The following is a 16,086-nucleotide window of genomic DNA, read 5'->3' as shown; positions in this document are numbered from 1 at the left end:
GAGGAGCACGTAACAGAAATTGGGGGGGTCGTCCAATTGCCTCGGAGGCTCGAAATTTGGTCTTCGTCCGGGATTAAATTCCCTGATAACATTCGTCCGGGATAGAATTCCCTAACATTCCCAAAATTCCCAAACTTTGAATTTTTCTAACATTCCCACATTTTTCAAAAAATTTGGAAATTTTTGTGTGAAGGTTAATAGGTGCTAACTGATAGTCACCATGGTGTTTGACGCAGAACAGCTTGCGGTGTCCCCTAATGAGGCACAGTTCCAAGCGTGAAAAAAATCGGACCTCTTGATATTGGCGAGACATTTTAACTTGGAGGTTCGAGTTAAAATGAAGAAAGCAGAGATGCAGACATTGGTGGTAGAATCTCTGGTGTGACAGGGAACATGGACAGAGGTAGCCTTGGATTGGTTACCTGAGGAAAAAGAAAATGTGGAGCTCTGGAAAATGGAGATGCAACTGCAGAGCCAGGAAAGGTTAAAAGCAGAGGAAAGGAGAGCTGCAAGAGAACTCGAGGAGAGAAAAGCAGAGGAAAGAGCAGAGGAAAGGAGAGCTGAAAAGGAACTCGAGGAGAGAAGAGCAGAGGAAAGGAGAGCTGAAGAAGAAGGAAGAGCAAAGGAAAGAGCAGAGGAAAGGAAAGCCGAAAGGGAGTTAAAGGAACGTGACATGGAGTATCAGAAGGAAGTTAAACTCAAGGAGCTGGAATTAATGGGAGAACGCGGAGAAGTAGCATCCATGCCGGCTGGTTCGATAACTAGTCAGAACACCTGGGATGTTGGTAGACATGTGAGGTTGGTTCCACCCTTCAATGAAAAGGAGGTAGCCAAGTTTTTTTTACACTTTGAGAAAGTGGCTCAAATGCTAAAATGGCCTGTGGGGTCCTGGACTATGTGAGTGCAAAGTGTTCTGGAGGGTAAAGCTCAAGATATATTTTCGGCTTTACCGATTGACAAATGCACAGATTATGAGGAAGTGAAGAAAGCCATTCTCAAAGCCTATGAATTGGTTCCTGAAGCTTAACGGCAAAAATTTCGGAATGCCAGGAAGATGGAGAGTGAGACTCATGTGGAGTTTGCCAGAATGAAGGAAACCATGTTTGATCAGTGGTGTGATTCGAAAGGGGTTGGGAAAGATTTCAAACGGTTGCGACAATTGATCTTGGTGGAGGAATTCAAACAGTGTGTCCACACGGACATTAAAGTACATCTGGAGGAAAAGAAGGTACCAGAGTTGTATGAGGCAGCAACCGTGGCAGATGACTATGCTTTGACACACAGGATGGGGTTCCACAAACCTAACTTCCCGCCTAGAGTTAGCCCGGGGAGTTATGGTACATCCGGTGCGGAGAACGAATATTCACGGGGGCGGCCTAGAGATAACTATGAGGACAAATCTGATACCGTGACTTTTAGGGATCAGAAGACTACAGTTCCAAGACAGACTTATCTTCCGGGGGGCTCGAGGCAGACCACGAGTTTTTACTCCGGGCCTACTTGCGCTTTTTGCAAGAAACCTGGACATTTGATGTCCCAATGTTATGCCCTGGAAAGGAAAAATCAGGAGCGGAGTCAGACTAGTACAACTCCGAATGCATTGGCAAATGCGAGAAATCGTCCTTGGAGGACAGTGCCTTGTGAAGGTTCCCATGCCAAAGTTATGGCATCACAGAACGACCTTGTTCAAGAGGGTTACAAACCTATTATTTCAGAGGGGTTTATCACTGGATGGAGACTTGACTAACCAGAGACCTGTTAGGGTATTGAGGGACACAGGAGCACATCAATCTTTAATGCTTGAGGGCATTTTGCCATTGTCAGAGAAGACGGCAACTGGTGTTAGGGTTCTTTTACAGGGGGTTGGTGGCTGTGTTAAAGCCCCACTTCATGTCATCCATTTGAAGTCTGATTTGGTGTCAGGACCGGTCAACGTAGGTTTACAAGCCACTCTACCTGTGGAGGGAATATCTTTTGTTATCGGCAATGATTTGGCCGGTGCTCAAGTTTCTGGTAACCCAATGTTTGTTGAAAAGCCTAGTATGGAAAATAACACCGCACAGTTAGAGCCGGAGATTCCGGGTATCTTTCCATCCTGTGCCGCGACTTGTGCTATGGGTAGGAAGCTCTCTGAAGAGAAGAGGAAGGTGCGGACGTCACGCTTTGCACAGACACTTCGTGTCAGCGCACACGAGTCATGAATGGAGGCAATGTTGGCAAGCTCTTTGTAGGTGGACTGAACTTCAACACAAAGGACGATGTTCTGGACTTTGTCTTCGGCAAATATGGACCACTCTTGGAAGTGCGGCTGATAAAAGACAGGGAGACGCAAAAGTCGAGAGGGTTTGGCTTTGTCACGTTTGAAAACACAAAGAACGCCAAAGATGCAGAAAAGGATTTGAATGGCAAGGATTTGGATGGTCGGACCATAACAGTAGAGAAGGCAGGCCATGGGTATCGAAGGGGCTACGGAGGAAGAAAACATGGAGGTAGTTTCAGGGGTGGCTATGGCTCCCGGGGTGGGAGTAGTAGTTTTGGTGGTGGCCGCAGTCGAGATTACTATGGAGGCTCCCAGAGTTACGGCAGCTCCCGAAGGGATGATTATCAGGGTAGTGGCCGAGAAGGAGACCGCTATTCCCATGACGACAGCGACGAGCGCTCCAACCATGATTATTGTGAAAGTTAGGAAGAGTTCGAAGCACTGAATGCTGCGGAGCAGCCGAGCCAAGATTCCTACACGGATTAACCATGAGCTCCACGTTCCTAAAGGCGTCCATGTAGTGAATACTTCCAGGCCTCACCACCCAACCACCATGAAACCTGGCTTTCAGCTCGGCCTCCCTAAAAAAGTGCTGTAGATTTGCTTGACTTTGGATTTTTGATCACAATCCCTTCACCTTCATTCAAAAAATGAAAGAAAAAAAATTAGAGGTTGATGAGAGGGAGTTTGGCTTTGCAGGAGTTCAACTTGGAAATTGAGCATGTAAAGGGCAGGGACAATGTCGTTGCTGATGCTTTGTCCAGAGTGAAGTAACTTTGGAAATCTCTGTAGGTTGTTTGAAGTTTTGCTGCTTTATTTTTGGGAAATATTGATTTATCGTTGCTCATGGGAATTGATGATGTGGGTGTGAGTTTACTTTTGTTTGTTGGGAGAGTTTTGCCTACAAAGAAAGTTTTCACTATGTTCAAACTTTCTTTCTTGAGGGGGCGAAGTGTTACGGATTCGTCACTTCCATTGTGGTGGTTTTCATCCACTGTAAATATCTCTGATTCCATGTACTATTATTGTTTTCAAAAGGTTTATTGTCCATGAACTGTTTTCAAAAGGTAAAAAAGTTAATATTAAAAAAAAACAGGAAACCGGATCGGGAACCGGACGACAAAGAGGAAGAAGGCGGAGCGAGTCAGTTGGACAAGAAGGAGCCGAGCTACTCGCGGTCTGGAGCGAACGTTGACGAGCAAGAGTCACCAGTGAACTTTCGGGTTTCCGGGAAAGGGATTCCTGCGACAGAGTTGTCATCGCTGTGACCGATCAACCTGCGTGTCAGGTTTTTGGCGGTGGATTCCGAGGAGAATTATCGCCGGGCCATTACGTCTCAAGAACGGGTCGTCGGCCATTTTGACCCACGCGCTTCACGCGTCGAGCAAGGTCTTTCCTTCGTCAGCCGTTTCCACCGCTTTCAGACGTATCTGGCGTGTGTGTGTGCACCGTGGCTTGAAGATTAATTTGCGGTTCGCCGACTGTGAGCCGTGAAAGTCCATACCCTAGGGTGTGATTTCCCAGTCGCCTGGAGGGCCTTTGGATTTCCCAGTCACCTTGAGGGCGCCTTTGTGCAGCTGGGGCTGTGTGACTGTACTTGCCATCCGAACGGGAATCTGGTCTCGCTCGGACATCGTTCTGTCGATCGCTGGAGCGAATCAACTTTGGCTTGAAGCCGGGAATAAGAGACATTGGGGATGTTCTTGTTTCACTCACTTGGAGCACAGTGAGTTATAAATTACAAAACTGATGGTACCATCATAGGACATATTGATGGTACTGTTGAATATTATTATTGTTGTACTGTTATTCTTGTGTGATCTTAATACAATATTTGTTTGTGAGTAACAATTGGTGTGGCTTCACCATTGATCTTTGACATACAGAATAACACATTTTTCTGCCGTGACTCCTCTCGGGGCTCGGAGGTACACCGTGAGCAGGGCGTCGGGGAGGAGCACGTAACACTACCCCCATAAACATAACAATATGTATGTGTGTGTGTGTGTGTGTGCGTGTATGTATGTATATGTGTATGTATATGCATGTGCGTATGTATGTGTATGTGTGTATGGTAAACCCACTCGTCTCTAAGCTGTATAGCGTGGGTTTGAATCCCAACCCAGTTATGAACTATCATCCCTGGTGTTTCACAGGTAGGATGATTCATCAATGTGTGTGCCGTCCCTCGGAAGTACGTTAAACATGTGGTCCGTCTGCTGACATTCATTCGTGGGCATTAGCTACCGCATAGTGTCTTTCACGAAGAGAAGGCGAACTATTTCCGGCACCCTGAACAAATGACAACTTCCTGCCCAAACCAGCAGAAGGTACTGTATCAGCGGCACAGCCACACCTTTGGCCAATGCAGGTACCCTGCAGCCTTGCGCTGCTTACAAATGAAGAATAATCAACATTGTACATATGTTGGTCGGTAAGGTTGGTTGCATCCTTTGTGACACACAGTATGTTCATTTGTCCACATGTGCAGTAAATAAATAAACAGTAACACGAGCATAAATCGATCACTTCTTCGTTGATGTGCAGCACACACAAGGTAAGGGGTTGTTTTGCTACAACCAAGGTAGTATTCCTGTGTGTGAAAATAATAAACTTGTGGTTTGTGTGAATTCTCTCAATAAAGATGATTAATTACTTCATTTTAAAAGGACGATTGTCAAACTCACCATCTCGCCTTTCATTCCTGGAAATCCGTTAATCCCAGGCGCCCCTTTAGGACCTGGAAAACCAGGTAGGCCAGGGAAAACTGGCGTACCAGGGTCTCCACGTGAGCCCTTTTCACGGCCAGGTGTCCCAGGATTCCCCGGGCGTCCAGGAAGTCCAGGAGAGCCTGGAAATCCCAAGTCTCCTGCGGGGCAAGAAGGAATTTGGTCAGGGGCATACCTTATGATTGACAACAAACAACGAATGAAAGTGTTTTCAAATTCTAATGATTATCTGAAAGTAAAAGATTCAATACAAACATGAGGTGTGAAAAACATTCCAACAGGTTGGTTGACTCTCAGTTTTCTATTCTTTGCTTTTAGCACTGTTGTTCCCACACTCTCACCTCTTCATTTTCTCTTAGTTCACCCAGGAGGACACACGGTCTTGTATAACCCCACACTGCCCACCCAGGAGGTCACACAGTCTTCTAGAACCCCACACTGCCCACCCAGGAGGACACACAGTCTTCTAGAATCCCACATTGCCCACCCAGGAGGACACACAGTCTTCTAGAACCCCACACTGCCCACCCAGGAGGACACACAGACTTCTAGAATCCCACACTGCCCACCCAGGAGGACACACAGACTTCTAGAATCCCACACTGCCCACCCAGGAGGACACACAGACTTCTAGAACCCCACATTGCCCACCCAGGAGGACACACAGTCTTCTAGAACCCCACACTGCCCACCCAGGAGGACACACAGTCTTCTAGAATCCCACACTGCCCACCCAGGAGGACACACAGACGTCTAGAATCCCACAATGCCCACCCAGGAGGACACACAGACTTCTAGAACCCCACATTTCCCACCCAGGAGGACACACAGTCTTCTAGAACCCCACACTGCCCACCCAGGAGGTCACACAGTCTTCTAGAACCCCACACTGCCCACCCAGGAGGACACACAGTCTTCTAGAACCCCACACTGCCCACCCAGGAGGACACACAGTCTTCTAGAACCCCACATTGCCCACCCAGGAGGACACACAGTCTTCTAGAACCCCACACTGCCCGCCCAGGAGGACACACAGACTTCTAGAATCCCACACTGCCCACCCAGGAGGACACACAGTCTTATAGAATCCCATGCCACCCACCCAGGAGGACACACAGTCTTCCAGAACCCCACACTGCTCACCCAGGAGGACACAGTCTTCTAGAACCCCATGCTGCCCACCCAGGAGGACACACAGTCTTCCAGAACCTCACACTATCCACCCAGGAGGACACAGTCTTCTAGAACCCCACATTGCCCACCCAGGAGGACACACAGTCTTCTAGAACCCCACATTGCCCACCCAGGAGGACACACAGTCTTCTAGAATTCCATGCCACCCACCCAAGAGGTCGCACAGTCTTCTGGAACCCCATGGCGCCCAACAAGGTCACACACAGTCTTCTAGAACCCCACCTGGTCACCTTCCCCACTTATAAAATGAACACTCACGTTGATCCTTCGTCCCTGAATTCTCTCATCTATGAAACTCACTCGCTGTGTCTGTTGTCTTGTGATCCTCCCTCGAGTACCACATTAGTAGAAGACGAGAGTCTCGTCTTTGAAGGATCCCACCCCCTTGCCACCTCGCCAACCTCACCCTTCCCCTCCATTGCCTCGACCCCATCATTACCTTTCTGTCACTTAAGTAGGATGTTGTTGTCTACCTATTCCCCTTTGATTCCCTGTCGAACTGTGAACCACCATCTGCTCCTCCAAGAGCTTAGATTTCTGTAAATGACAAAAATGGTAATAAATCCTGAAGATCATGATTTATATGTCTGCAACCCCCTCAACCCAGGTCTTTCCCCAACCCCGATCCTGAATAATATAAAATAAAAACCTCCCAATGTTCCCCAAGACCTTCTCACCACCCCACCCTCCCAATGTTCCCCCAATTCCTCCTCACACCCTTCTTTCACCCTCCCAATGTTCCCCCAAGCCCTCCTCACCACCCCACCCTCCCAATGTTCCCCCAATTCCTCCTCACACCCTTCTTTCACCCTCCCAATGTTCCCCCAAGACCTCCTCACCACCCTTCTTTCACCCTCCCAATGTTCCCCCAAGTCCTCCTCACCACACTTCTTTCTACCTCCCAATGTTCTCCCCCAAGACCTCCTCACCACACTTTTTTCACCCTCCCAATGTTCCCCCAAGACATCCTCACCAACCTCCAAATGTGCCAACAAGTCCTCCTCAACACTCGACCCTCCAAATGTTCCCCCAAGCCCTCCTCACCACCCTCCAAATGTTCCCCCGAGACCTCCTCACCACCCTTCTTTCACACTCCCAATGTTTCCCCAAGACCTCCTCACCACCCTTCTTTCACCCTCCCAATGTTCTCTCCAAGCCCTCCTCACACCCTTCTTTCACCCTCCCAATGTTCCCCCAAGACCTCCTCACACACTTCTTTCACCCTCCCAATGTTCCCCCAAGTCCTCCTCACCACCCTCCCAATATTCCCCCAAGACCTTCTTTCACCCTCCCAATGTTCCCCCAAGTCCTCCTCACCACCCACCCTCCCAATGTTCCCCCAAATCCTCCTACACCCTTCTTTCACCCTCCCAATGTTCCCCCAAACCTTCCTCACCAACCATCTTACACCCTCCCAATGTTCCCCCAAGCCCTCCTCACAACCCATCTTTCACCCTCCCAATGTGCCCCCAAGCCCTCCTCACCACCCAACTTTCACCCTCCCAATGTACCCCCAAGCCCTCCTCACCATGCTTCTTTCACCCTCCCAATGTGCCCCCAAGACCTTCTCACCACCCATCTTTCACCCTCCCAATGTGCCCCCAAGCCCTCCTCACCACCCTTTTTCATCCTCCCAATGTACCCCCAAGCCCTCCTCACCACGCTTTTCACACTCCCAATGTGCCCCCAAGACCTCCTCACCACCCATCTTTCACCCTCCCAATGTGCCCCCAAGCCCTCCTCACCACCCATCTTTCACCCTCCCAATGTGCCCCCAAGCCCTCCTCACCACCCATCTTTCACCCTCCCAATGTGCCCCCAAGCCCTCCTCACCACCCATCTTTCACCCTCCCAATGTTCCACCAAGCCCTCCTCACCACCCATCTTTCACCCTCCCAATGAGCCCCAAAGCCCTCCTCACCACTCATCTTTCACCCTCCCAATGTGCCCCCAAGCCCTCCTCACCACCCTTCTTTCACCCTCCCAATGTGTCCCCAAGCCCTCCTCACCACCCATCTTTCACCCTCCCAATGAGCCCCCAAGCCCTCCTCACCACCCATCTTTCACCCTCCCAATGAGCCCCCAAGCCCTCCTCACCACCCATCTTTCACCCTCCCAATGTACCCCCAAGACCTTCTCACCACCCATCTTTCACCCTCCCAATGTACCCCCAAACCCTCCTCACCAAACTTTTCACCCTCCCAATGTGCCTCCAAGACCTCCTCACCACCCATCTTTCACCCTCCCAATGTGCCCCCAGCCCTCCTCACCACCCATCTTTCACCCTCCCAATGTGCCCCCAAGCTCTCCTCACCGCCCATCTTTCACCCTCCCAATGTTCCTCCAAGCCCTCCTCACCACCCTTCTTTCACCCTCCCAATGTTCCGCCAAGCCCTCCACACCACCCTCCCAATGTTTCCCCAAGCCCTCCTCACCACCCATCTTTCAACCTCCCAGTGTTCCCCCAAGTCATCCTCACCACCCCACCCTCCCAATGTTCCCCCAAGTCCTCCTCACACCCTTCTTTCATCCTCCCAATGTTCCCCCAAGACCTCCTCATCATCCTTCTTTCACCCTCCCAATGTTCTCCCCAAGCCCTCCTCACCACGCTTCTTTCACCCTCCCAATGTTCTCCCCCAAGACCTCCTCACCACCCTTCTTTCACCCTCCCAATGTTTCCCCAAGACCTCCTCACCACCCTCCCAATGTTCCAACAAGTCCTCCTCAACACCCGACCCTCCAAATGTTCCCCCAAGCCCTCCTCACCACCTTCCCAATGTTCCCCCAAGACCTCCTCACCACCCTTCTTTCACCCTCCAAATGTTCCCCCAAGTCCTCCTCACCACCCTCCCAATGTTCCCCCAAGCCCGCCTCACCACCCTCCCAATGTTCCCCCAAGACCTCCTCACCACCCTTCTTTCACCCTCCAAATGTTCCCCGAAGGCCTCCTCACCACCCCACCCTCCCAATGTTCCCCCAAGACCTTCTTTCACCCTCCCAATGTTCCCCCAAGACCTCCTCACCACCCTTCTTTCACCCTCCAAATGTTCCCCCAAGTCCTCCTCACCACCCTCCCAATGTTCCCCCAAGCCTGCCTCACCACCCTCCCAATGTTTCCCCAAGCCCTCCTCACCACCCATCTTTCAACCTCCCGGTGTTCCCCCAAGTCCTCCTCACCACCCCACCCTCCCAATGTTCCCCCAAAGTCCTCCTCACACCCTTATTTCACTCTCCCAATGTCCCCCCAAGACCTCCTCACACCCTTCTTTCACCCTCCCAATGTTCCCCCAAGTCCTCCTCACCACCCTCCCAATATCCCCCAAGACCTTCTTTCACCCTCCCAATGTTCCCCCAAGTCCTCCTCACCACCCCACCCTCCCAATGTTCCCTCAATTCCTCCTCACACCCTTCTTTCACCCTCCCAATGTTCCCCCAAACCTTCCTCACCACCCATCTTTCACCCTCCCAATGTGCCCCCAAGCCCTCCTCACCACCCATCTTTCACCCTCCCAATGTGCCCCCAAGCCCTCCTCACCACCCATCTTTCACCCTCCCAATGTACCCCCAAGCCCTCCTCACCATGCTTCTTTCACCCTCCCAATGTGCCCCCAAGACCTTCTCACCACCCATCTTTCACCCTCCCAATGTGCCCCCAAGCCCTCCTCACCACCCATCTTTCACCCTCCCAATGTACCTCCAAGCCCTCCTCACCACGCTTTTCACCCTCCCAATGTGCCCCCGAGACCACCTCACCACCCATCTTTCACCCTCCCAATGTGCCCCCAAGCCCTCCTCACCACCCATCTTTCACCCTTCCAATGTGCCCCCAAGCCTTCCTCACCACCCATCTTTCACCCTCACAATGTACCCCCAAGCCCTCCTCACCACACTTTTCACCCTCCCAATGTTCCCCCAAGACCTCCTTACCACCCATCTTTCACCCTCCCAATGTGCCCCCAAGCCCTCCTCACCACCCATCTTTCACCCTCCCAATGTTCCGACAAGCCCTCCTCACCACCCCACCCTCCCAATGTTCCCCCAATTCCTCCTCACTCCCTTCTTTCAGCCTCCCAAAGTTCCCCCAAGACCTCCTCACCATCCTTCTTTCACCCTCCCAATGTTCTCCCCAAGCCCTCCTCACCACCCTTCTTTCACCCTCCCAATGTTCTCCTCAAGCCCTCCTCACCACCCTTCTTTCAACCTCCCAATGTTCCCCCAAGTCCTCCTCACCACCCCACCCTCCCAATGTTCCCCCAAGTCCTCCTCACCACCCTCCCAATGTTCCCCCAAGACGTTCGTTCACCCTCCCAATATTCCCCCAAGATCTGCTTGTAGTGAAATCGTATTAATGCTGAACCCAGGTGATGCTCGCTGCTCGCTGACACCGCTAGGGGGGCGCGGCTATAAGACCCGATGCAGCCGCTGCTCTAGGCGACTTCTCCTGTGACATGTTACATTGACTAATAGACTCGCTAACGGTACGTACCGCATAGAATATTACGCTTGCTTTCATTGAACTATATTATGGATTGACCGATGTGATGCCAAACCTTATTTCTATTGCATCTCTGTATTTGCAGAATGATGTCAAAGGTCTTAATGGAATTAAACCAACAGATGGACTAAAGTTGTGGTCTTGAATGATTTCCACAACACTTAATTCCATTAAAATTCACGGACATGGCGGGAAGCAAGATGCTGGTGGTTTCGCAATTCTGCGCCGACCCGCAAGCCCCGGATGCTGGTTTGCAACTGACTCACTGGTTGAAAACGTTTGAGAATCAGTTCGCTGACCAGGACACCAAGCCGACAGCTGCCGTGAAGCTAGCAGCGCTCCAGTCCAGAGTCGACTACAAGGTGTACAACAGTATTGCACGATGTGCGACGTACGACCTCGCTGTTGCGGAGCTCAAGCGATTGTACATAAAGCAAAAGAGCGTGATATATGCTCGGCATTTGCTGTCATCACGACGCCAGCAACCAAACGAGTCGATGGATCACTATGCCCAGGAGCTCCGGCAACTCCTGCTAGACAGCACCCAAGAGCCACAGACTCACGAGCAGGTTCAAGATGACCTTCTCCTAGATGCTTTCGTCTCCGGAGTCTCCTCTCAGGACCTCAGGCTCAAGCTCTTGGAGAAGACCGACCTGACCTTCACGGCGGCTCTAGAACAAGGAAAAGTATATACCGAAGCGCAGCTGCAGTCGAACGACTATGATCGCACGCGCCTCTTGGCGGGGACCTCGCTACACGCACGGCTGGAGAGTGCTACCGCCGAAGAACCGGGAGCGGACCCGCTCGCGGAACTCCAGGTTGCCCCGGCGGAGGATCCGGGGACCCTGACGGCTGCCGCTACGGTCAGACCCAAGGCCTTACGCGGAGCCGCATGCTACTTCTGTGGGGGTCAACGACATCCCTGGTCAGTGTGTCCGGCTCGGGACGCAATATGCCATATGTGCTCGCAAAAGGGGCACTATGCAAAAGTGTGCCGGAAAACCGCACGCAGTTCGCGGCCGCGCACGACCTTGAATGGGCTTATTGCAGAGCCTATGGGCCGAGCACGGAACACGGCGCCTTACCCGGCTTTGATGGGCAGTGTCCCTCCTTGCGGGCCCCTGGTCGCCCAATCGACCTTGGCGAGAGACACCGAACAGCCACAACAGTCTCATCCTCAATCGGACATGGAACGTGCGTCCTTGACTAGACTCCGGGCAACGCGAGGGACTTTGGGGCCTCGCCAAACCCCTACGGAGGCCCATACTCGTCAAACGGCGATTTTGAATGGCAAGACTACGGAGGCCCATACCCGTCAAACGGCGATTTTGAATGGCAAGACTACGGAATGCATGGGAAGGCTCTCTGACAGCTTTAACGGATGCCCCATGCACAACGAATACTCCGGCAACGACCGCAACACTGCTGATTGCATGGGAACGCTCCCTGACAACGTATACGAAACTCCACGGGCACCCTCTGACGCCCGGAAAACTGCGGCTGGCATAGGACCCACCCGCGAGGCGCGACCGACTCACTCGGGAGGTTCGGTCCCACTCCCAGCAGGCTCGTCCGGCCTGGCTCAAGCCGTTATTCCCCTCATGGTCGAGGGCCATTGTGTGCGGGCCTTGGTGGATACAGGGTCTACGGATAGTTTTATCGATCAGCGACTAGTGCACAGGCATGGTTGGCGGGTCTTGGGGACTACGAGACGGATCTTCATGGCTTCCCAGGGACTTCGGCTCAGCACGAAGGGGGAATGTCGATTGAAACTCGTGATAAAGGGACGGGTTTTCCCAGATGTACACCTCATGGTCTTACCTGCTTTATGTGCTGACATTCTGTTAGGACACGATTTCCTTAAGCGACATGGACGACTGGAATTGGAGTTTGGTGGGCCAGACACGCTTGCTGTAGGTGGGACTGACACGCTTGCTGTGTGTGCCCTAGCGAAAATGGAAATCCAGCCACTTTCGCTGTTCCCCAATTTAACCTCCGACTGTACACCTGTAGCGGTAAAATCACGGCGCTACTCTCGAGCAGACATACAATTCATTGTGGGAGAGACGGCTCAGCTCTTGAAAGACGGCATCATAGAACCCAGCCGGTCGCCGTGGCGGGCCCAGGTCTTAGTGGTGCGAAGCGAAGCACACCGCAGACGCATGGTAATCGACTATTCCCAAACGATTAACCGTTTTACACAGCTGGATGCCTACCCCCTTCCGGGAATGGACGCGCTGGTGCGACAGGTGGCCCAATACTCGGTCTACAGCACTCTCGATCTCCGTAGTGCGTATCATCAGATCCCTATCTCTAGAGCCGATCGTATCTATACCGCTTTTGAGTCAGGGCAACGGTTGTACCAGTTTACTCGATTGCCTTTTAGGGTGACGAACGGGGTCTCCTGTTTCCAGAGGGCCATGGATGACCTCATTGCGAGGGAGAACTTGACCGATGTTTTTGTCTATCTAGACAATCTTACGGTTTGTGGGTATGACCAAGGGCACCATGATGCTAATCTGAAGCGCTTCCTCGAGGTCGCGCAGAGGTATCACTTAACCATGAACGAGGCTAAGTGTCAATACTCCCTACGCAAGATAGATCTTCTGGGGTACACCGTGACCCATGGCTCAGTCGCTCCGGATAAGGAGCGTCTGCGACTTCTGCTCGACATGGCCCCTCCCAGCGATCGGGCGTCCCTGAAGCGCGCTCTCAGGCTATTCGCCCATTACTCTAAATGGGTCCAAAATTTCTCCACGAAACTTCGCCCCCTTGTGGCCTGCGACACATTCCCTCTGCGTCCGGCCACTTTGGCGGCCTTTGGAGGCCTTAAGGCCGACATCGCCAGTGCCGCTGTGGCAACGATCGACGAGAGCGGATCTTTCGTCCTAGAAAGTGATGCCTCGGATCATGCCATAGCGGCGACCCTCTCCCAAGGTGGGCGCCTGGTGGCTTTCTTTTCACGGACTCTTACCTCCGCTGAGCGGAGACATTCGTCCGTCGAAAAGGAAGCGTACGCGATCGTCGAGTCGATTCGGCGATGGCGCCCGTACTTACTCGGACGATGCTTTCAAATCATCATGGACCAACAAAGTGTTGCGTTCATGTACGACACCTTACACGCCCAGCGCGTTAAGAATGAGAAAATCACTCGCTGGCGTATAGAGCTTGCCGACTTCTGCTACACTATCAAATACCGCCCGGGGAAGGATAACCAGGTCGCCGACGCCTTATCGAGACCGGTTACATGCGCGGGTATCGTCACTCTGGAGGGCCTACGCGCTTTGCACGAAACTGCAGGGCATCCGGGCGTGACGCGTTTCGCTCATTTTGTGCGACGTGGCAATCTACTGTACTCGATTGATGATATCCGCCGTATCTGTCGCGACTGCGCTATATGCGCAGAAATCAAACCACGTTTCTATAACCCTCCCATGGGGACGCTGGTTAGGGCTACGAGGCCGTGGGAAAGATTGGCGATGGATTTCAAGGGCCCGTTGCCGGTGTCGAGTAACTCTCGCTATCTGCTCACTATCGTCGATGAGTACTCGCGATTTCATTTTGCTTATACGTGCGTGGATATGACGGCTGCCACGGTAATGCGATGCCTGCAGAATTTGTTCTCCATGTTTGGGTACGCGGCCTATGTGCATACTGATCGGGGTGCGGTCTTCTTGTCTCAGGACGTGCGAGGCTACTTGCTCCAAAATAACGTCGCTTCTAGTTATACTACGCCGTACAGACCCCAAGCGAATGGGCAGATGGAACGCTTCAACGGGATTATATGGAGGGCCGTCGTGCTCAACCTCCGGACCCTAGGCCGGGACCTCGATAAATGGGCTTGGTCGCTACCTGCGGCGCTGAACTCGATTAGGGCTCTCCTATGTACGGCCACCAACCAGACTCCCCACGAGAGACTTTTCCACCACCCGAGGAGCTCGGGGTGTATCCAGTCATTACCCAGTTGGCTCGCTGAGCCCGGGCCGGCCTATCTCAAACGGGCGGTCCGCACGAGCAAATACGACCCCTTAGTGGACGAAGTGCAGGTACTCCAGGCTAATCCCGAGCATGCACGTGTGATGACAGCAGATGGGCGTGAGTCCACTGTCTCCGTACGCCATCTTGCCCCATGCGGGGTCACCGACCCCTAAAAGGAATCGAACGAGCCAATCTATGAGACTATGGACTCTTCCGACACTTCCGTCACTGAACGTCTGCCGGCCCTCCCTTCGCCACAGCCACCCTTGCCTGAAGGCTTGGCGGTACCCCCTTCGTCACCTGACTCCGGCAGCTACTCCGACGCCGGGGTCTCTGGGTTACGTGATGCCGTACCTGGGGAATTTCGGACACGTGCTGGCAGGGAAATTCGCCGTCCGGACCGGTACTGTTGGGCCGACTGATACCATAATTCCGCACCCTGTTAATGCTGACGCCTCGCTCGATTCTAGCCGCACGGCAGTGTATTTCTAACGGTGGGGAGAATGTAGTGAAATCGTATTAATGCTGAACCCAGGTGATGCTTGCTGCTCGCTGACACCGCTAGGGGGGCGCGGCTATAAGACCCGATGCAGCCGCTGCTCTAGGCGACTTCTCCTGTGACATGTTACATTGACTAGTAGACTCGCTAACGGTACGTACCGCATAGAATATTACGCTTCCTTTCACTGAACTATATAATGGATTGACCTATGTGATGCCAAACCTTATTTCTATTGCATCCCTGTATTTGCAGAATGATGTCAAAGGTCTTAATGGAATTAAACCAACAGATGGACTAAAGTTGTGGTCTTGAATGATTTCCACAACACTGCTCACCACCCTTCTTTCACCCTCCCAATGTTCCGCCAAGCCCTCCTCACCACCCTCCCAATGTTTCCCCAAGCCCTCCTCACCACCCATCTTTCAACCTCCCAATGTTCCCCCAAGTCCTCCTCACCACCCCACCCTCCCAATTTCCCCCCAAGTCCTCCTCACATCCTCCCAATGTTCCCCAAAGACCTCCTCACCACCCTTCTTTCACCCTCCCAATGTTCTGCCAAGCCCTCCTCACCACCCTCCCAATGTGCCCCCAAGCCCTCCTCACCACCCATCTTTCACCCTCCCAATGTGCCCCCAAGCCCTCCTCACCACCTTTCTCATATTCACATTCCCCATACATGGTCCTTCACTTGTCTGAGTCCATCCGAATACACACATTATCAATAGATGTCTCACATGTTGTGATCTTTTTACACACCATTATCATTATCAGGACAACCGTTAGAAATGAATAAAAACAATGAAAAATTGATTAATCCGTTTGCTTTCAAAAAGGAAAAACAAAATGTTTATTTTGATTTATCTGTCATGTGATCTGTTTATCTGCCCCAGTGTGTACCCCGGTTTAGAATAGGTACACCGTATCCCTG

General features: G+C 52.2%; 1 protein-coding gene across 2 annotated transcripts in view; it reads right to left on the bottom strand.

Annotated features, from left to right (window-relative positions):
- Positions 1 to 16,086, bottom strand: part of COL4A6 (collagen type IV alpha 6 chain) — a 576,802-nt gene that overhangs the window by 91,405 nt on the left and 469,311 nt on the right. For both annotated transcript variants that reach the window (XM_078778521.1, XM_078778522.1), the window contains one exon: positions 4,948 to 5,129. In XM_078778521.1, coding sequence (XP_078634647.1) covers positions 4,948 to 5,129 — 182 coding nt within the window. The remainder of the gene's footprint in view (positions 1 to 4,947; positions 5,130 to 16,086) is intronic.

The sequence above is a fragment of the Myxine glutinosa genome, chromosome 5 (genome assembly GCF_964187855.1).
Source record: "Myxine glutinosa chromosome 5, kmMyxGlut1.1, whole genome shotgun sequence".
In the NCBI taxonomy this organism is placed as follows: Eukaryota; Metazoa; Chordata; class Myxini; order Myxiniformes; family Myxinidae; genus Myxine; species Myxine glutinosa.
The sequence above is the reverse complement of the archived record's forward strand: the minus strand, read 5'-3'. Positions and strand labels throughout refer to the sequence as shown.